Source organism: Cupressus sempervirens, chromosome 6, assembly GCF_028749045.1.
Source record: "Cupressus sempervirens isolate cs-2001-9-10 chromosome 6, ASM2874904v1, whole genome shotgun sequence".
Lineage (NCBI taxonomy): Eukaryota > Viridiplantae > Streptophyta > Pinopsida > Cupressales > Cupressaceae > Cupressus > Cupressus sempervirens.
This window is the reverse complement of record NC_143123.1, coordinates 527,993,369-528,015,052: the sequence shown is the minus strand read 5'-3', so window position 1 is coordinate 528,015,052 and position 21,684 is coordinate 527,993,369. Positions and strand designations below refer to the sequence as shown.

General features: G+C 35.8%; 1 protein-coding gene across 1 annotated transcript in view; it reads left to right on the top strand.

Moving 5' to 3' along the window:
* LOC149553343 (uncharacterized) overlaps window positions 1-21,036 on the top strand; it is a 131,136-nt gene extending 110,100 nt beyond the window's left edge. Inside the window, exon 4 of the mRNA XM_089788809.1 lies at window positions 20,358-21,036. Coding sequence (XP_089644935.1) covers window positions 20,358-20,781 — 424 coding nt within the window. The 3' untranslated portion in view covers window positions 20,782-21,036. The remainder of the gene's footprint in view (window positions 1-20,357) is intronic.
* Window positions 21,037-21,684: the final 648 nt, after the last annotated feature.

Genomic DNA, 21,684 nt, shown 5'->3' with positions numbered 1-21,684 from the left:
TGTTTTAGGCTAAACTAAATATGTTCTATCTGTTGACTAAGTGTGTTTAGCTATTGAGAAGGTACAGTACAGAATGAAAAGAATGCAGTAAGCAAAGTACGGGAAGCATAAAGAAGAGAATTGATCACTTTTTCAGGATACAAGTACCAAAAATAATACTTTTTATTCAAGTATTCAAAAATATTTTACAAAGTGTTCATGTTTACACAGTACTTGAATACAATGCATTCAGATATTACTAGTGCTCTCAGCTCCTAACATAAATATTTGAATTAAACACATTGTATAAACAGAAAAGTACTGAAAAAGAGATAAAAGGAAAGGCATCCATTGCCCGAATGGAAGGTTTATTGCCAAAGGGCTGATCCCGCATGTCCATCTGGGAGTAAACTTGCAAAAAATGAACAAAGAAATGGGTCAGTTCATATGAACTGAGCAATGAAAAACTTTCCTACCATCTATACTCTGCTGTTTCTACAGCATGGTTATTCAAATAACTATGCTAAAAGGCAAGAAGGCAAGAAAAATCCGAAGAAGATAAAATATGTTTTTTACTAATGAGTTTGTTCCATGTGCAAATACAGGTATGAGACTTGAGGCTATAGAAGGATCATGCGTAAGTTACATGCATGAAGCCTTTTGGTTGAGGTTGTTCGGGCAAAGACAGAAGATATTAGGGAGATTGTTGAGGGGGCATACATAAGTTTTAGGTATGGGACCTTCCAGTCAAACCAATGTAGCTGATTGAAGACATTGAGGAGATCATTGAAAGGACGTGCATAAGTTATAAGCATGAAACTTTCTGGTCAAATCAAGGAGGGGCAAAGACCAAAGATTTGAGGAGACCATGGAAGGGAGACGCATACACTACAAGCGTGGAACCTTTTGATTGAATCATGTAGCGGCAAAGGTAAAGGACGAGAGGAGACTATCAGGGGGGCATACATAATTTTTAGGTATGGGACCTTCCAGTCGAATCATGAAGGACATGTAAAGTTGGAAGTCTTAGGCTAAAAGAATTTCAAGTATTCTTGCAAGTATATTTTACCATACATCAAGAAAGTACGGATGCAATCAGTCAGAAGGTCAGTCAGGACTAATTATTAGTGCCAAATCAATAGAAAAAGGGGAGAAGTCTGCTACAGAAAGTATATGGAAGAAAGATCAACCTCAAGCACAACAAAGATTCCAATTTTTATCAAGAGGTATGATATTTGCAACTGTTTAGAGAAACTGGTGAAGAAATTTAAAAGACCGGTTTATATATCTTAAACAACATTTATGGCAACAAGTCAAGTTTTTGATGCCTTTATAAGAATTTATTCAATTCATGATCACACAGAAATTTATGAAAGGAGAGTAAACTCTAATATTTTTCAATGAATTAGAAGCTCAAAATAAATAAACAAATGTATACAAAACGTGCTAACAATTGCTCACATGGCTAGCATAAATGAGAAGTAATATTCAGTAAAATATTACAATATGAAGCTTTAATAGAAAGCCTCTTTTGAATCTCAATCAAATGTGTCAGAGGCTTCATTCTTCTATAAAAAAATAGGGCAAAATATCAGATCAAGAACGTCATTTGTAGAGAATGAGATGTGAGAAAGGAAGAAATAATCATATCATCCACCTATTACAATTTTCTTGAGCATTTTTACACAAAGACGACTTCTGGGGGTTTCAATAAAATGAAAATATGGTCATCCATAGCCAACAGATAAAGGTTCATATACAGCATTAAAATTATTACCAAATGGAGAAGAAATAAGCCACCAGAATATATATGAATGTGTATGAGGTGTCAGAACAGCCTGCTGTTCTAAATGATCAGTTCTGAAATGTGTAAAATTCAAAGGACCTGAAAAAGAACGTTTTCTTAAGTCATTAGGTGCTGACCACGTGGTTGACTCTACTATTAATAGTATAATTCCCAATGAACGGGACTTCCTCAAATCAATAAAATCTTAAGGGAGTTGACGTTCTCTATGATCCTGTTGGCGCAAAGTTTTTAAAAGACAGCTTGGAGCTTTTGAGTTGGGGAACCAAGATTTTGATCATAGGATTTGCGAATAGAGAAATTCCTGTTATTCCTGCAAATATTACCCTTGTAAAGAATTGGTCAGTGCATGGACTTTACTAGGGAAGTTACAGAATTCATCAACTAGAAGTGTATGAAAATTCTATTCAAGAGTTGCTCACATGGCTAGCAAAGGGATTAATACACATAACGTGTCTCATACATACAGGTTGTCAGAGGCAAACCTTGCATTTGCTGCATTTTTTTTTTTAACAAAAAGCTTTGGGTAAGGCAATGATCTCCATTCGAGACAGTTCAAGTTCATTGGGTCATGAGAAAATAGCCAGGTCAAAGATTTAAGATTCGATGTTAGAGAGAGCCATAAAAGAAAGCAAGAATATGGAGTCCTCACAGCATTTATAAGATAAATAAACCCTCAATTGCAAATCTTCAGAAAAACATGCAAACCCATATGAATGTTCTATGTTATTGTTCCAATATTTTTATATTCATGAAAACAACATATGAAAATAAGAGGGTTTATGAAGCTTACGGCTAACATACAGCCATAAAGGAAAAGACCCAATAAAAGCTCATACCAACAGAATATGGCATCCATCAGCACATAGCAAATGCCTTGATCAGTTCTGAAAGTGAAATATGGCATCCAAAGATAACCCGTAAGCTAAAATCTGCAAGATCATGAAGGAGCCATCCAACTAAATGTGATGACCAGTACGGTCAAGAACTCAAATTCGAGCTCCTGCAAGAAGAAATAGCATATAGCTGCTGTCTAAGATAAAAATTCAACAGCCCTCAAGCAAATCTGTGAGCTCTCACAGCATGAAATATACAAAGCTGGCCAAGGAGAAATTCGGCCATAGCATAGAAGAAGGGAGAGGTCGTTCAGTACAAAACATGGCATCTCCAAAGAAAAATCGTCCAGAATAAGACCCATATGGATAAAGAAAACGATTACAGCAAGCTCACAATGGCGTCTACAACCAGCAAAATCCACATGGTAGCCGTCCAAGCAGCAAGAAATCGCAGGGGAAGGCATCAAGTTGCGGCTAGGGTTTAGAGACCCTTTCATTCTTCCATGCGTGAGTGAAAACAAAACAAATATTTGCCTTTTGCCTAGGACGTATTTCATTCTTACCTTTGCAATTTTGCATAAGGATTTCGGGTCCGAACCATATCCCGGTTAGGCATTTGTTAACTCCATATAGATTTTGTATAAATTATTATATGCATTATACACATGTCATTTATTCAATGCATATAATAAATTTATTAACAAATGAAGATTAGTTAATATATATACTATAAATATTATATATATTAAATAAATTGTGACTATTTATTTATCTAATATATATATAATACTTGTAATATATATTTAATATTCCCTTTGTTATATTTAAATAATACTGATGTGTTTTTAAAATTAATAGTACTAAAACACGTCAATATTAATTAAATATAATAAAAAGAACTTTTTGTAAAATTAATAAATTAAAAGGCTGTAATTATAAGGCCTTTAATTTTATTAATTAATTAAAGGGAATTAAAAGAAGTTTTAAATGTTTAATGCCTAAATGCAAGGAGGGGAAATTGGAAAGCTATTTTTGGAACAAAGAAGACGTTCAGTTAACACTTGGATATGGGGATATTTATGGAGGTCAAGTGCATTTCCAGATTCTCATGCATTAATGGGGATTTGATGATATTTTTAGCATCCTATGAGGCAGTTTTTGAGTTATCCATCAGTTGGTCAGGTGGTTGAGTACAGTTTTCAGAGGCTCCTTCATAGTTTTCATCATTTTTTGATGATCTTGCCTAGGCTTGATTTTGGAATCGGAGTTAGGGTTATTTTTCTATATATTGTATTTTCACCTCGTTATGAGGACCTTCTTTCGGATTCAGATTTTTTGCAGATTGCAGATTTTGAGTTGATTGTAAGGGCATTTGTAGCAGAGATTATTTTTCCAGCATTGATTATAGAGATTCAGCAGTTCCTTCTTATAGATTCTTGTGCAATTTTGTGAATTTCTAACTTTAATGTTCTGTTCGCCTTCATTATAGTTAGATTCTTAGTTGCAGATTTGAATCGTGATACATTTGATTGCAGTTCTATGTTTGTGATTATTGTATTCTTTCAGAAAATTGGTGAAACTTAGGTATCCCTTTCAAAGCAAGAGATTCCAATCCTGACATAGAAACACTTTTTTGTGATTACGTGATTTTCTGAGTATTGTGGATTAATTGTCTTTTCGTAGTTCGTGCTGAAATAGTCAAAGTTACATTCAAAACCATTGGTGTATCACCTTATTTAAATTAATTTTCATTATTCATTCGTTCATTTCTTACCCTTATCTCAAGTACAATTTAGGATTAGGTGATCACAATTTAGGAACCGGCCTAGCTTTTGGAGATTCTTCTCTCATTTTAGGACAAACCACCACCCGAGAGAGTTTCCATTGTTTCAGCAAGATAGCTAGATTTCACATCTTGCTACAGGCGCAATCTTGATTGACAACAGATCCTTCACAAGAGGTCTTTTTCCAATATCTTCAATGCAACAATGGAACCATGGAGAGACAAGAACCAACGGAGGTAAAACAACATAATATGATGAACAATTCAAACATGCATTCTCAACTCGGTTTTGCACAATAGGTTCAACATTGAACCAAAATAGGGAGGGAGGTGGATTTTCTCAATAGGAGATGTCAATCACCATACCATAACATAACCTTTTCGGGGCTAATAATTCAAGAACTTCCATTCTTTTACAAATGCCCTTTCGGGGCCAATATAACAAGGGTATTCATTCCTTTCCTTCTTGAAGAATTCAAATTTTCATACAAGGTATGGGATGACAAGTAGGGGCCCATACACCCTACCCTCTTTCTCTCCTCTCACCATGAGAGGAGACTCTACACTATTGAGGTTCAACTAAGGCCCTTCCCCCACACATGGCCACTTCTTCCGTATCCAAGGGTGAGTGATGCCAAACAATCCCAATGAAATCCCCTCAAAAGCAAAACATCAAGGCAAGCATAAGAATAACATCAAGAAACAAGTTAAGATCCCTTCCCAAACAACCTCAACACACATGCAAGCAATACAAGAACAACAAAATGCCTTATGCATGAATCCAAGTATGAACAATATGAAAAACATTATCAAAAGAGTGAAGAACACTACTTTCACAAAAGGAAGTTATGGAAAAATGACAGGTTGAGAAGAGCTTATCCTTCCTTTCCTTCAATCTTCAAACTTTTCTCTAAAAACTAGAGTTTGGGTAACAACTCAAAAACTTCTCCCAAAATGCATCTAAAATATGATCCTAACTCAACTAGGCTTTAGGAAACCCCAAGGTGGAGTTTGAATCACCAACTCATGAGAGAGACAAATCAATTTTCGCAATCAACCAAAAGTATGGTTTTTGAGTGACCCTAAAAGTCAAACAAGGAGGCTAAGGGGGTGAAAAGTACTCCCCACCCATACCCTTACCCCTAGGGCACTTAAATTTAATGTTTTAAACCCTTAAAGACTTAATAGGAAAAAAACAAAGGCTAGGGGGATAGTAAGACCAATTAACAACCTTCAAAGAAAGATAATGCAAAGATAGCACAAATTAACAAGGGGTTTAGTTCCGTCTTTCCATTAGGTTTCTCAGCTAAATATCCTGCACAGTTATTGCACACATCAATAGTTTCAAGAAATCACATGCATTATATAATTTACGTATCAGAAAAATCATATAAATTAAAACATCGATTTTTCTAATAATCAATTGTTTATCTAATTCTACTCATATTTTTGACTGTTAAAATTGCATAATCAAAGTGTTAGTTTTGCATTCCTTTACTTCATCATCGTACATGTTCATAAAGCATTAAATGACGAAATCAAATATTTGAAAGTAAAGCATCACACATCATAAATAGCATAATAATGTTCAGTGCATCAAATAATGTTCTGACATATCGAATCATGAGTATCAAAATAATAATGTATCATCGATGCTACGATGGGTTGGGGTGAGGCCTCACAAATCAAAACATGAATCTTTCATTTAAGCAACCCCTTTCTTATTTCTACACTCCTTTAATCACTAGAAATTACATAATCAACGTAACTTTATTCATTAATTCAGATTAAAATACTAGAATAATCATTTTTAGGCATGCATATAATAAAACATCACAAACATCATTAATAAGGTAAGATGAACTATCTGAAAGCATACCACTTAATCATCGAGGTACCAAAATCAGCGACCTCATTATCAGGTGAAAATACCTCGCATCATTGATAGTAACAATTAATGTTTTAAACAGTCAAGGTGATGAAATAGTACAATCACTAAGTATTAGAACATGGATGTATCAACTACTCTAGATTTCATTAGGACATTCACAATATAAGCATTGCTTCATATCTATTTCCAATCTCCTATAACGGTTTTAACAGAGGGTTCATATTTTAAAAGTACATACGAGGAGGGTCCTTACAGAATTCAGGAAGACATGTTTTGGGTAGGGGATATTTTGGTCATGATTGATAATGAAATGATTCACAAACTTACTGGTCTTAGTAATGAAGATTGTAATCCGATTAATGAGAAAAATGTAAAGAAACTGGTTGAGACTAACCTTAAAACAAAATCTAATGGCAGAAACATGAGACTAGGCCTGATAACAAAAACAAATGTAAGGCTAATCAGCAAAATTATTGGTTACAAAATGAATTACAATTCTAGATTGAACTCAGTGCCTGTTGGAATCATCCATGCAGTTTTCTTGATGACCGTAAAGAGAGAAAAAGTAAATGTGTGAGATTGTAAGGCAACAATTATTGGATAATATTGACAAATTGAAGAAAACAAAGAATGCAGTGTTTAGATTTCAATCATTGTTGACACATTTATTTTTCCAAGTAATCAGAAGTTTCCTTGATATGCTTGACTATGAATGGGACAGTGATCAATGAACTATGAGTATGATAACATATTACTATAGGAAGCAATCAAAGGAGAAAATGACAAATGATATTACAAAGATGATGAAAAGTTTTCAATCAACCATAAAACATAGATTCAGAATTCCCCCATCTTTGGTTGAAAAGTACAAAGAGGATATTTTCTTTAGGGTAGAAACTGATGTTACCTATATGGAAGTTGTTGAACCTAGAGTCAAATTCATTGATCCTATGGGTTATGAGATGAGTGAAGAATGAATTGAAGGTTATGCTAAGATAATCTTGGACTCTGAGAAAGACAAGGAGTACCTATGAAGAAAAGGTTAAGGAAATTCATAGTGAATTGCATAGTGAGGAAATTAAGAAGAAAGTAGAGAAAAAGATTGATGCAATTTTAAAAGAATCTGGAATTACAAGAGGGGAATATAGAGAAACAATGGGAATTGCTATGGAGATGCGAGCAAGTGTTCAAATTGAAGTGTTCATAGAAAAACCATTGGCAATAGATGTTGGAGCATCACAAGGTGTCATTGTAGTAGGACCATCAGCCAGTGCACCCTATGCAGCAGTATCTCAAGTGCAACCTATAATTTTACCTCTGGTATAGAAGGGTAAAGATGAAGAGGAAGTTAGTGTTACAAAAGTTCAAACAGTTACCCTAGTTGCATAAGGACATTTGCAAGGTTAACTGAGGTTAAGCAAAAACAAGTAGAGTTCCCTTCAAAGAAAAGGACTAAACAAATGTCAAGTGGACTGGGCAAAAGGAGAAAAAATCTACAAATAGTTCAATAAGATGAATTAAAGGAAGAAGAAACAGAGGTAAGACAAGTAGAGAAGGCAGAGGAAAAAGTTAAGAAACCATTTGGTAAAAGACCTTAGATACCAAAGGTAGAAACTTTGAATGTTGCAATTATTAAAAACAACAATTTTGAATAGTTGAACAAATTCTATGATTTGTATAATAATATGGATAGATTACAATTAGAAAATGTAGTTATTAGACATGTGATTTTGGCTAACAAAAGGTTTGAAGATATTTAGAAACAAATACCAAAGGACTTGTGTAATAGATTGATTAACCAAAAGAGAAGAGTAGTAGACGAGGATAAAGGAATAAGAGAAAATCAGATAAGAAAGTTATGTGAAGTAAACAATGATGAAGACCTAGAAAGAATAATGAAGGGTATTGAGCCCTTGTTAAGGAATAAGAGAAGAGCAATACTTTTGATTAATGGAAACTATGAAGAGGTAAATAAGGAAACTGAACAAACAATTGTTAAGATGATGATTGCTACACCCAACATTGTTCAGGCAAGCAAGGATTTAGGGAGAGTAATCTTTACAGGGGCAGAAAAGCACCATCAGTTGAGCCCGCAACAACACCAATGACATTACCAGAAACATCTGCAATGCTTATACCAGCAGTAATATCAGTAGCAGAGGTTAGAAAGGATATTACAATGACTAAGACAACATCGCAGATAACTATTGGTACTGATACCATGCAAGTTGACAATACAAAGTTTACTCTTGATACAAAAGATCCTTTTAAGGATTATGGGCAATCTATTGTTGGCAATTTGGTCAGCTGCACTATGTCAGAAGATGAGAAAGAGAAAAAGAGCAAAGAAGGTGAGGAAGAAAGAATGAAAGAAGCAAAGAAGAGGAAGAGACTAGAAGAAAAAAGAAAAGAGAAGAAGAAAAGAAAAGGAAAGTAGAAAAGAAGAAGATAGAGAAAGAAAAACTAGAAGAGGAAAGAAAGTTAGAAGAAGATTGAAAGAAGAAGCTAGAAGAAGTTGAAAAGAAAAAGAAATTGGAAGAAGAAAATAAAGAGAGAGGAAGAAGAAGAAAATATGAAAAGAGAGGAAGAGAAATTAAAGGAGGAGGGACAAAGAAAAAGAAAGAAGAGGATAAAAAGATAGTAGAAGTAAAAAGAAAGGAGGAAAAGGAGAAGAAGAGAAAAGAGGAAGAAGAAGAGAAGAGGAGAAAAGAGGAAGAAGAAGAGAAGAAGGCAAGTGTACCTAGTTCTTCTAGGACACCCCTTGCATTAATAGCTCTTACTGGATAAGGTGATGATGATCAAATTGAATTGATCTCACCACTTAGCAAGATAATTGAGAAGTGCAGGAAAGTGAAAAGTCTGTAGAATACACTGATGGAGGTAATGGATGGATTGCAGAATACCATATCAGTGAAGATGACTGAATTAGACCAACAAGACAGAGCAAAAGTTGTTCTTCAAGCTACTGATGCAAAATTCACAAATTTGTCACATATAGCAGCAATCAAGGCACAAACTCTACATGATGCAAAGATATTCAGAAAGGTGTGCGACAATATTAGAAATGATTTGAAGAATGTTGACGAAAAGATCAAGGAATTGAGACACTGTCAGACAGAAGGAAAGATTATTGGAGTACACACACTAATTAGGGATATTACAGAGGAGATGAGTAGCAAAATCAGAGAACTTGAAGCACTAATGAATGAAGTGCAAGATCCCTCGGCCAAGATTGTAGATCTTGAGAAGAATCAGCAAAGTTAATGATGACATCAAGCTCTTAGAGCTACAAAAGGAGATGAAGTTGAAGAGATTTTCATTACTAAGGGAACACCTTACATTGAAGATTGACCTTGTACAAAGACAGTTGGAAGAATGCTTGGCAATGAAGGCATCTTATGATAAGTTTGCCTATACAGATTTAGATGCAGTAGAGATAGCATCCTATTCTCTATGTGTAAACTTGGGTGTAGTAGATGCAGTGAAAGAGAAATGGGACATGGAGTTCACCATTTTGAAGCAAACCTTTGATGATTGCATCTTGCAGATCACCAGCCTATAGCAACGTTGAAGGTAATGCAGCAAAATTTTGACTTGTACATAAGTTTTGACACCTTTGTGATTGATGTCAAAGGGGGAGTGATAAGGAAAATTGTATAGATTGTATAGATACATATGAAAAGAAAAAGGAGAGAGATATATAAAAGGGGAAGAGTTAAAATAAATTACATACAAGGAAGAGATAAGGTATAAGTAAGGGGGAGTAATGCAAAAGTTATAATGTAATAAGGAAATATAAGGAAAGATGGTAAAAAACGTAATGATCCACAGTTTTGTAATTTCTGTGATGTTTTGTGAAGGCTAAAGTTTGAAGATTGTATTTTTGAGACTTAGCCAATTCTCCCACATGTTGCTATCAATGCCAAAGTGGGAGATTGTTGGAAATTTGGCTAGGTTAGGATATTTGATGTTGTCATTTATGGAAACATATTATCTGTGTGAAGAGGGCAGATCATGAAGATTGAGTTATGACAGTTGTACTTAGAAAATTGTTTAAGTATCACTTAGCTTATCTGGCATAATAGGTAGAGTTTTGACCCAATGCAATTTACAGATGCAACATGGGCACATGCAAAGTTAAGTATAGATACCTAAGACAATCAAGATGACATGTTTAAATCTATAGGTCAGTTAGGACAGTACAGAAGGAGTTATGGATAGATTACCAGTCATAGCAGTATACAGGTAGAACAGAGTAAGATATAGAAATGGGTATTTTGGGGTTAAGGAATTATTTTGTTTACAAAATAATTACTTAACTAATTAGGGACGACATCCTAGATGCTAACCCTAAGTCAATGGAAGTTAATTTTATATTTTGTAAAGTGTATAAAGACATGGAGGCTATCTAGGCAGATAATTTGAAATTAGTGAGGTATAAAAGAAAGATTGTTATATGTGAAGTTATGTGGAATATATGTGATATGATTGATATGCGAATTCTGATGTATGATTAGAGGAATGCGAACTGAGATAAAGTTTGTGATGAGCAGCAAAGGCAATATCAGATATTGAAAATATCAACAATAGTATAAAGAGGTTTTTGTAGCTATCTCATTATATTGAAGAACTGCATTGTATATTACATGTCTGGGCAGTGGGCTTATCTTGCATACATTTTGTATTTGTATATATCAACTCCTAGTAGGGTTAAGGCTTTTGAGAAGGCCTAGTTGATGCAAAGCTCTCCCTTCAAATAGCAATAATGACATGGTGTGGCCTTGTTACATTTACAAACACCCCAAAATGGAGTCAAGAGAGCGCTCTACACCTTTATAACAAACTTACACACAAACATGGCCTAAGCACCAAAAGATGCACAACTAGGTCTTAAAGTACAAAATCTCCAAAAAGTAGGTTTTTGCTTGAATATGGAACCTATGAGTTTATAGGGGAGTGGAAAGGTTCCTTAACATCCATCAAACTCAAACTGGTGGGTTTGGTTAGCCCTTCATGTTCCCAAGGATCAAAATTAGCAATATTGCCTTTTAGGCCTAGGAGCCCCTATTAGCCGTACCAATGAGGTAATTAGGGTTTAGTTTGAAAATGTTCCAAAGGATCCAAAAAAAACACTGCATATACAGATACCCTTTTGGAAGAAGTACAAGACTCCAAACTTACAGACTCTAGATTGGTCAAATGACCCCCTTACCAAAAATGCAGCAAATTCCTTTGTTAAGCCTACTTGCTAGGGTTTGTGAAGGTAATGTTGATCAGGTGATTGACTAGAAAAAACTACCAATTAGGAAACATGTAGGGACCTACCAACCATCATTATCGACCATTAGGTTTGATTCATCCATTCCCCAATTGCCTACAACACTCTAATACCTATTGTCATGTACCAAACACATGGAGATGTTTGGTCCGGGGCTTGCTACCAAAAATAGGATCCTTGACTTCCATCTCCCATCCTTTAGGGATCTTATGGTACACTTTCCTAACTTGCATTTCATCAAGTGGCAAGAATTTCCCACGGTGGCAATGCAAGTTAGGGCCTCATTTCTACAACTAGCCATTAAATGGAGGATTTTAGTGCTCGATAAATAACTTTGAATATCTTGAGTTATAGAGAATTTCAAACCCATAAATCAATTGCATTATTCAACTATGATAATCAAGATTCCAAAACAATAGATTCTTCACATGTGGCAATTTGTATCAGTCCGTACACTATGAAATTGCAGCATTGTACAAGGAAAAATGGGATCTTTATTTGATTTCAAAGAAAAAGTTACATTCCATGACTTTCACCAGCCTAAAAGGGCTATATGAAGTCTTTCCCCAACCATCCCAACCGATACTCAAAGGTTGTGATTGTTGGGGAGTGTTTTAGCAAAAGTTGTCAAGCAACTTTTGTTGCATTTAGCAACTATTGGCAATTTTTGCAAATTGTGCAATTTGAACTATCTAGGACCTTTGCCTTGTGCCCTAGGGGCCTAAAACATGTCTAGAAACCTAAAGACACTGCTAACCTATGCTAGGTCTAAAAAATGCCTCTTGACCATAGTCAATACCCATGGTTTATAAAGCACCAAATGGGGACTAGGTCATACAATTAGGCTTTGTTTTATTGAAAGCTATATCTACCAATTACATTTGACTCTTAGGCACAAATGCTTATGATTAGTACTCATGTAGAGTTAAAATGATAGATTCTCTGGAGAATGAAGGGTTAGGTGCTCTTGCACCATACTCCCTTGCTTGAAAAACTCAAGTCCCACTTGAGGATAGTTGTTGAATAGAGGTGCCATGCTTGGCAATGCATTCTTCATTCATCCATGTAGCATGTATGTCTGAAAGACCCTTTCACTTGACCAAGTAGTCTGTATGGGTCTTCTTCCTCATCTTCTTGACCACCTTAGAATCTAAAATCTTTTCCAACTAAAGTGGTTGGCTAGGTGGTAGATCCTTGGTCCATTTTGCTTGAGTCTCATCAGTATCTTACATTACATCATTATTACCTGCATCACCTTTGAAAGGGGTGAGATCAAAAACATTAAAGATAGGAGAAATTGATAAGTTAGGAGGCAATGAAATTTCATAAGCATTCTCTCCAAATTTGAGCAATATCTGACATGGCCCAATTTTCCTCATCTACAACTTGGTATGTCCTCTTGGCAGCCTTGCCTTGTTCAAATATGCCCAAACCTAATCTCCTACCTTGAAAGAAACCTATCTTTTCTTCCTGTCTGCTTGTGCCTTGTACTTAGCAGTATTCTGATTCAAAGTATCTCTGACTTGATCATGGATTTGTTTGATCCATGCTTAGAATTCCTCACCTTGTGCATTGACCTTGAAGTCATTGGGTAAGTCTCTCAACTCCATATTCCTCTAGGGTGAAGTCCATAGTTCACTTGGAATGATGTCTTCCCTGTTGATCTGTTCACTGAATCATTAAAAGAAAATTCTGCTTGGGGAAGGATAGCATCCCAAGACTATCCATGCTGTTTTGTTAGGCACCTTAGAAGGTTGTCCAAAGATCTATTAACAACTTCAGTCTACCCATCTGTTTGTGGATGGTAGGTAGAACTGAAAGAGAGATTTGTCCCCAACTTTTTCCATAGGGTCCTCCAAAAGTGACCTTGGAATTTTACATCTCTATCTGAGATAATGGATGTTGGCAATCCATTAATTTTAACCACTTCCTTAAAGAATAGGTTAGCAATATGTGAAGCATCATCTAAGCTCTTAGAAGGAACAAAGTGAACCATTTTGTTAAATCTATCAACAATAACAAAAATGCTCTCAAAACCTTGTCTAGTCCTTGGAAGTCCTAAGACAAAATCCATACTCACATTGTCTCATGGCTTTGTTGGAACTGGTGAGGGTTGATAGAGACCTTGATTTGTTTTCACTCCTTTGGCTCATTGACAGATTGTACACATCTCGACAAACTTCTTGACATCAGTGTGGAGTTTAGGCCAATGTAGTTCCTTCTTAGGAGTTCTAGGGTCTCATCAATCCCAAAGTGACCTCCTAGAGTGCCACAATGCTTTTCTCTGATCAAATTTTCTCTCATAGAACACTTGGGTACATAGAGCTGTCTACCTTTGAATAAGAGACCATTTTGCAATAAATATTCAGAATAAGCAGTATTGTAAGCTTCAGAAAGATTTGAGCAAACCTTATAGATGTCAGCAAAATCTGGATCATCCTTGTATAAGTGCTTAAGGGCATCGATCCCCATACTCTGTATTTGAACTTCTTCAATCAATCCCACTCTCCTACTAAGTCCGTCTACTACCTTCTTTGTTGTTCCCTTCTTGTACCTGATTGAAAATGTGAAGTCTTGGAGACGTTCAACCCACTTCATGTGCTTGCAACTTAGTTTGTCTAGACTGTTTAGGAAACTTAAGGCATGATTGTTTGTGTAGACAATGAACTCTTTGGGAAGCAAGTCGTGCCTCCACTTCTTTAGGGCCTGAACCATTGCATAGAGTTCTAGGTCATATGTACTATATTTTTTCTTTGCATCATTTAGTTTTTCAGAGAAGAATGCAACTAGTCTTCCCACTTGACGGAGAACTGCACCTATGGCTAGGTTGCTAGCATCAGTTTCAATAGTGAATAATTTGTTGAAGGTAGGCAAAGCCAAAATAGGATAGTGTGCCACTCTTCCCTTGAAATATCGAAATGCCTCATCAGCTTGTGTGGTTCACTGAAATTTTGTTTTCCTACCACTTTTGATGGTATCAAGTAATGGTGCACATATGTGATTGAAATTTTTGATAAATTTTCTATAGAATATTGCCAAACCATGAAAATTTTTGACTTCTCTAGATGTCCTAGGTGTTGGCCAGTTAATGATAGCCTCTGCCTTTTCGGGATCCATTTTCAAAGTGCCCTTTGAGATGTCAAATCCCAAAAATGTTAATTTTGTCTGCATAAATGCACATTTTTCAAGGTTTATTGCAAGTTTCTTCTCATGCAATCTTTGAGGAACTTGCTCCAAATGTTTTGTTTCATATGTTCTTATTTTCTGCTGCTGAAGATCAATATATGATCTAAATAAACCACTACAAACTTCCCTATGAAGTCATGAAGCACTTCATTCATCAGGCTCATGAATGTGCTTGGGGCATTGCTAAGGCCAAATGGCATGACAAGCCATTCATATAATCCCTCAGTGGTTTTAAATGCAGTTTTCCACTCATTTCCTGGCCTTATCCTTATCTGATGATAGCCTGATTTTTTGGAAAAATAGCATGCTCCTCTAAGTTGGTCTAATAGATCTTCAATCCTTGGTATAGGGAATCAATACCTGATAGTTATTTTGTTAATTGCCCTAGAGTCAGTGCATAGCCTCCACTTGCCATCTTTCTTAGGGGCTAGGACACTAGGGACTGCACAAGGACTTAGACTCTTTTGTATGAGTCCTTTAGACAAAAGATCACTGATTTTCCTAGATACCTCTGCATTCTGATCAGGGGTGAGTTTGTATGCAGCCTTGTTGGGTAGAGAAGCACCTGGTATGAAGTCTATTTGGTGTGAGATGTCCCTCAATGGTGGGAGTTCATTTGGTGTATCTGCTGCAACTATCCCTTTGTACTTTTGCAGTAGATCTTTTACCTCTTTAGGCACTTCTTGGGTGACTGCTTTCATCTTGGGTTTGAGGACTAGGGCGTACCCTATTTGAGAGTCTTGGATGGTTTTCAACATTTCTTGCTCACCTGCCATGACAACTAACTGTTCTTTGGGTTTTTCTTGGTGAGGGTCAGGGTTGGGAAGAAGATTGTATTTGTGTCCATCTTTGGTGATTTGATACTTATTAGTGACACCATCATGTTTGGCCTTAAGGTCATACTGCCATTGATGACCTAGAAGGTGACAAATGTCCATGTCTACAATGTCACAAAGAACTCTATCCTTATAGTCTTTTATCTGAAAATCTACCCAAGCTTGTTCATTTATCAATGTTTGCTGCCCTTTGGTTAACCAAGATACATGAGAGGGATTAGGGTGGGGCATTCTTTTTAGATTCAACTTATCTACCATTTCCTTAGAAACAAGATTTTCAGTAGAACCAAAATCTCTAACTACCTTACATACCTTTCCATGGCTTTTTCATTTTGTCCTAAAGAGATTTTTCCTTTGTGGAGGTTCCACTGGTATTGATGCTTGGATCAATGTCCTCTTCATCATGAGAGTAGCCCCTTCTTCACTAGTACAATCTCTGACACTTTCATCATCATCATCTTGAACAATGTTAGTTCTTCTTTCTCCTTGGTTGTTTAGCTTCTCAGGACATTTTTTTGTGTAGTGGCCCATTTGGTTACAATTGTAGCACTTGATTTGCCCATTGTTTCTTCCACCATTTCTGCCTCTTCCATTTCCTCTCCTTCCTATGTATCCACCTCTTGAACTAGTCTCACCTTGAGTATTCTCTTTGTTAGAATCCCCTTGAGGTTTGTTGCCTTGTGTTACTTTATTCCCAAAGTTTCCTTTTCCTTTATCATTCTTTCCCTTGTTTCTACCACTTTGTTCATTTCTCCTCTTGAACTTTTCCTCAACTTTGAGTGCCAATTGGTAGCACTGATTTACAGTGGTAGGCCTTGTCACACTCAATTCATCTTGAATGACAAGCTTTAGTCCTTGCATGTACCTTGCAAGTTTCACACTTTCAGGTTCAACAAGTTTGGATTTCATCACCAACTTCTGAAATTCCTCAGTGTAGGTAGGGATGTCCATCTCCTTCTGCCTCAAAATCATTCTTTTCTTATGAGGTTGTACTTCATAATCCTCAGGGACATAGGTCTATCTAAGTAGAGCCATCATCTTCTTTCATGTGGTGATTGGCTTTTTTCCATTTTTCACCCTATCATCTTGGATGAAGTTCCACCAGGTGAGTGCAGAGCCCTAGAGTCTAGACTTGGCAATCTTCACCCTTTGGTTCTCAGGGATGTCTTCACAATCAAAGAAACTGGTCGAGGCATCTACCCAATCCATTGTAGCCTCTGGGTCCATCTTCCTATTGTATGAGGGCAAGTCAAGCTTAGCATCCATGGTTCTCCTCTCCATAGACATCAGAGTCCTCATAAGCAATAATGATGTAGTGTGGCCTTGTTACACTTGATGCAGAACTCTCCCTTCAAATAGCAATAATAAATGTGGTGTGGCCTTGTTACACTTCAAACACCCCAAAATGGAGTCAAGAGAGGGCTCTACACCTTTATAACAAACTCACACACAAACATGGCCTAGGTACCAAAAGATGCACAACTAGGTCTTAAAGTACAAAATCTCCAAAAAGTAGCTTTTTGCTTGAATATGGAACCAATGAGTTTATAGGGGAGTGGAAAGGTTCCTTAACATCCAACAAACTCAAACTGGTTGGTTTGGTTAGCCCTTTATGTTCCCAAGGATCAAAATTAGCAATATTGCCTTTTAGGCCTAGGAGCCCCTATTAGCACTATCAACGAGGTAATTAGGGTTTAGTTTGAAAATGTTCCAAAGTATCCAAAATAAAAACTACATATATGAATACCATTTTGGAAGAAGTACAAGACTCCAAACTTTCAGACTCTAGACTAGTCAAATGAGCCCCTTACCAAAAATGCAACAAATTCCTTTGTGCTCCTACACTACTAGTCCTCTGACAAGGACTGAGACACTATACAGATGTAATGGACTCTTAATAGGGTCAATATATTTCACAAGATAGTTTTGATTAGTGGATCATTTTGTGGGTACCATCTCAACTGGGGTTTTCCCTTGGCCAGGGTTTCCCTAGTTAACAAAATATGGTGTTATGAGTTCTCTTATTGCATGGTTATGTTTACTGTTCAACATAGTTAGTTTACTTTCATATGCAAGCTATAATATTGTTAATAATATCCAATTTTGGGCTAAATTTTTTAAAGTATTGATTCACACCCTCTCTCCCCTCAGTATTTCCTATTTCTAACACATGCATCTTCCCAAAATGAAGCATCCTACCCTTAACTGATATCCCAAATTAAGTTATTTGCTATTAATAGGTGGGAGTTCAACATAAAGTTCCGAATTCTTGATCCTTTTGGAGGATTTTTGTTCTAACCAAAGATAGAGGATTATTTTTTTAAAAATATTTATGAAATAAATTTTTGGCCCTTTTACTAATATGTTCTTTAAACATTCTCCAAATAAGTTTTGCCCCTAGCGCCTCATTTTGCCAACCCAATTTTTTTATGCATAGGCCTCCTAACTCTTTAGGTCTACATATTTTTCTCCATTTTATCAAACCTTGTTTTTTCTTTCTCTAGTACCTTGTTAGAAGAAGTTTTTAAGTGTAGAGTTTAATTTCCATTTTACACCTTTCAGTAGGGGAATACATGACATATGATATGTGGGGATGGCCGAAAGTGCTACTTTGATCATAGTCAATCTACCAGCTTTAGTTAACCATTTCCCTTTCCAACTTCCCATTTTTTAATCCAATTTTTCTAAAATCGTATCCCAAGATTTACATTCTCTAATGCCTTTCTCAAGTTGAATACCAAGGTATTTGCATGGAAAGGTTCCTTTTCTGAATTCCATTATTCTACAAATTTCTCTCTCCACTTCCTCTTTGCTATTAATTAAAAAATCTCTGATTTGTTAGCATCATAGTAATGAGACTCGCCACAAGTTGGGTGAGTCGTCCAAGTCAGCGAGTCAAGTTACCTCAGACGGGTCAAAATGACCCGTGACCCTGGCTCAGTGGGTCAACTTGGCTGACTCGCCTAACTCGCGTGACCTGGTTGACTCGCTTGACTCATCTGACTCGGCTGATTTTTAATTTTTTTGCCTTTGTAGTTACGTAATCGATGTATATTACGTATGTGATCAAATTACCTTCTATTTTATGATGTTATTGTGTCTTCAATCTTTATATAAGAATGGGTGCATGGAATTAATTTAAATCTAAAAAAATCTCTAAATTTCAAAGGTTTTATCACTTTGCTGAGTCACTGCCGAGTCCAAGCCGGGTCACGAGTCGAGATACCCTTGCCGAGTCTGAGCTAGGTCCGAATCTCGTTACTTTGGTTAGCATTTACTTTTTGACTTGATGCTTCCATATAACTATTTATTATTTGCTTAAGATTTTAGTTCCTTTGAAGTTTGTTCTTTTCTAGTTGTACTATTTACTTCTGTCTTTTCATCTTTTAATTGATTGTTTTAAATATTTTTTTTTTAACTTTTTGAGATGCTGGCTGTGAAGTTGGACTTTTTATTATCTTGTCATGTCACTACATTTTCCTTACAATTACTATAAATTATGCTCTCAACATAATTACACAATTTAAATTTGCATGACTTGTGTTTGTCGTGTCTCAAGAGTATCTTGAGCAATTACAGATCAATAGCTGATTTGAATAGCCATTTAATCTAAATGGACTTTGATAAATTCCCTGATCTTGTAGTTTGATGTGTTTTTCTTCAAAGAGGGGTTGTTAGCTTCGATGATTATGTCCTAAGTCTGGACCACTAGCCTGTCTCTCATTTCACATATCAATGATGTTTGGATTTTCTGCAAACTTCCGCTTGCTAATCTTAGTTGTTTGGATTCCTCTTGTTGCTTACTTCTGTCTGTCACTTTGTGAGTGAGTGAGTCTCCTCAATGATCCTGCTTACGAGGCCTAATTATCTTGCAAGAGTTAACACAGTGGAAAACACCACACAAACACAACACCAAGGAGAGAGAACAAGATATCTTTTATTAACTCATCAAATATTCACCATACATGCCCAGCTGTAAGGCCTTCTGGGTTACGACCAATTACAAATACATTCGCATTCAAAGATCAAACTTCTTCTCTTTAAAACTTTTCTCCAAAAAACTTCTCAAAAGCTTCTTCTCTAAAAACCTTCCTTAACTCTAAGCCTAAACTCTCTATTTCTTTTCTTTTCTCTTTCTACCATACCTGTCAAATTTGTCTTTCAAATCTGAATGTCGGTGGGAGGAGACAAGAATTTTAGGTGAGAGTGATATTCAAAGCTCAACAAGCGTAGTGACACATTGGCAATTAATATTTTTATCTGTTAATGAGTTGATAAGAATGTTGTTAAAGTAGTTATTGACTAGCTGAGTTGTGACTGTATTGGGTTGCGCATCATTTTTTCCAAAGTTTTTCTATTTCTTTGCTTGTGTCAAGACTCAATGTCTGATCTTTCGAAGGGCTGCATCTCATTCGATATACCTTTGAAATAATATTCATCAATCCTCTATGTTTGGGATGGGTAGAATCATCTGTATAAAGATATCTAGACTTATTTAATTGAGTAACATTTGTTTGGTTTTGAAATTCATATTTAAGAGAACGACCTTGTAAATTTTATGGTTATATTCAGAAGCATATGTATACAATTTTCTAAGGTTTAAGTTTATGCGTACAAAAATCTCACAGTTGAATTTCACAGAATTGTTTACTCTTTAGTATTTTAGCTTCTTATTTATAAGATTTGTTAGATTATTCTTTACGGACCCTTTATCATGTAAATTTCTGTTATAAAGTTTCCATTTGATGATCATATTCTTTACAGGCACCAGGATTTGGCTTACTGGCCGATAACAAATGATACCAGGACTGCATCATTTTGGCTTGCCATTGACAACTCCACAGTTGAAAATGGGTGTCTGCATTTTGTTCCAGGGTCACATCTCGAACCAGAATTACGAGACCATAGTATTCATCATGGTGATCGTGATAAGTCCCATACAATTTCAGCTAAACTTTCTGAGAAAGACACACCCAAGGCTGCAGAATTAAAGCGTGGGGATGCTACTGTGCATCACGAACGAGTATCACATGGATCAGGTGGCAACTACAGCAATTCTAGTTGGAGAAGAGCATGGGTTATAGCATTCAGATCTCAAGAAACAGTTGAGGAGGAGCGCAGGAGAGGCTTTACTCATTCTCATAATGATCCCCTGGAGGTGTTAAATGCAGTAGGAAAGCAGAATTGAAAGAATTAAATAGTTTGAAGTTTTAACTTTTGCACGTCATGGAGTATCTTTGATGTTAGTTCTCTAATGTAAATTTGGCATGTGTCATTTTGAACTAGTTGAAATAAAGTAAAATAGCTCTAATAATACATTGGATTAAAATGAAACAAATTCTGAAAATTATGTTGCATAGTACATTCCAGAAACTATATGGTAGAGATTATTTGTTTGTATGTATTTACCAAAGTGTGCTATAAATGATATATTCATTGGATTTTTCTTTGTTATTGAATACTTAGTGGCCTTCTTCCATATCTAGGACAATTCTAAGTTTTCCAGCATATAAGTGTTTATTTTTTAGAAATCATGAAAAAATTAGATGGGATTTCTTGGTCAAGTGTAGGTTGCATTTGTTTGTATGTTATGCATTTCCATGGTCTGTCCTTGAGAGAGGGTTTCAGCCCTTTAAACTGGTCTAGTTAATAAATTAGACTTGAAAAACTCAAAAACCTAATTTTGATAAGGGACGCAAAAAAATTGGAGAATACTTGGGTAATAATTTGACAAATCTTCCAAACATTAAATTTATTTTTTAATAATATTTAATTTAAATAAACTTGCATTCTACTAATGTACGGAACATATTACTACTTTCTTTTATATGTACAGACCAAAACTAGACTTCTACACACATTAAGGACTAAATTTTCCTTTTATAATAGTAGACTAAGGGTTATCCTTTGGAAAACCATAACTAAATCTCTAAGAGTTGCTCCCACGCATCAATAATTTCAGCTATGTTTGTAACCGACTTGTTGCACAATTAAAGAGTGTTGTGCAACAATAGAAAAGTTGTTATACAAAAATCAAGGATTGCTGGGCAACATCTGAAGACTTGCTATACAACGTACAAAGGCTTATTAT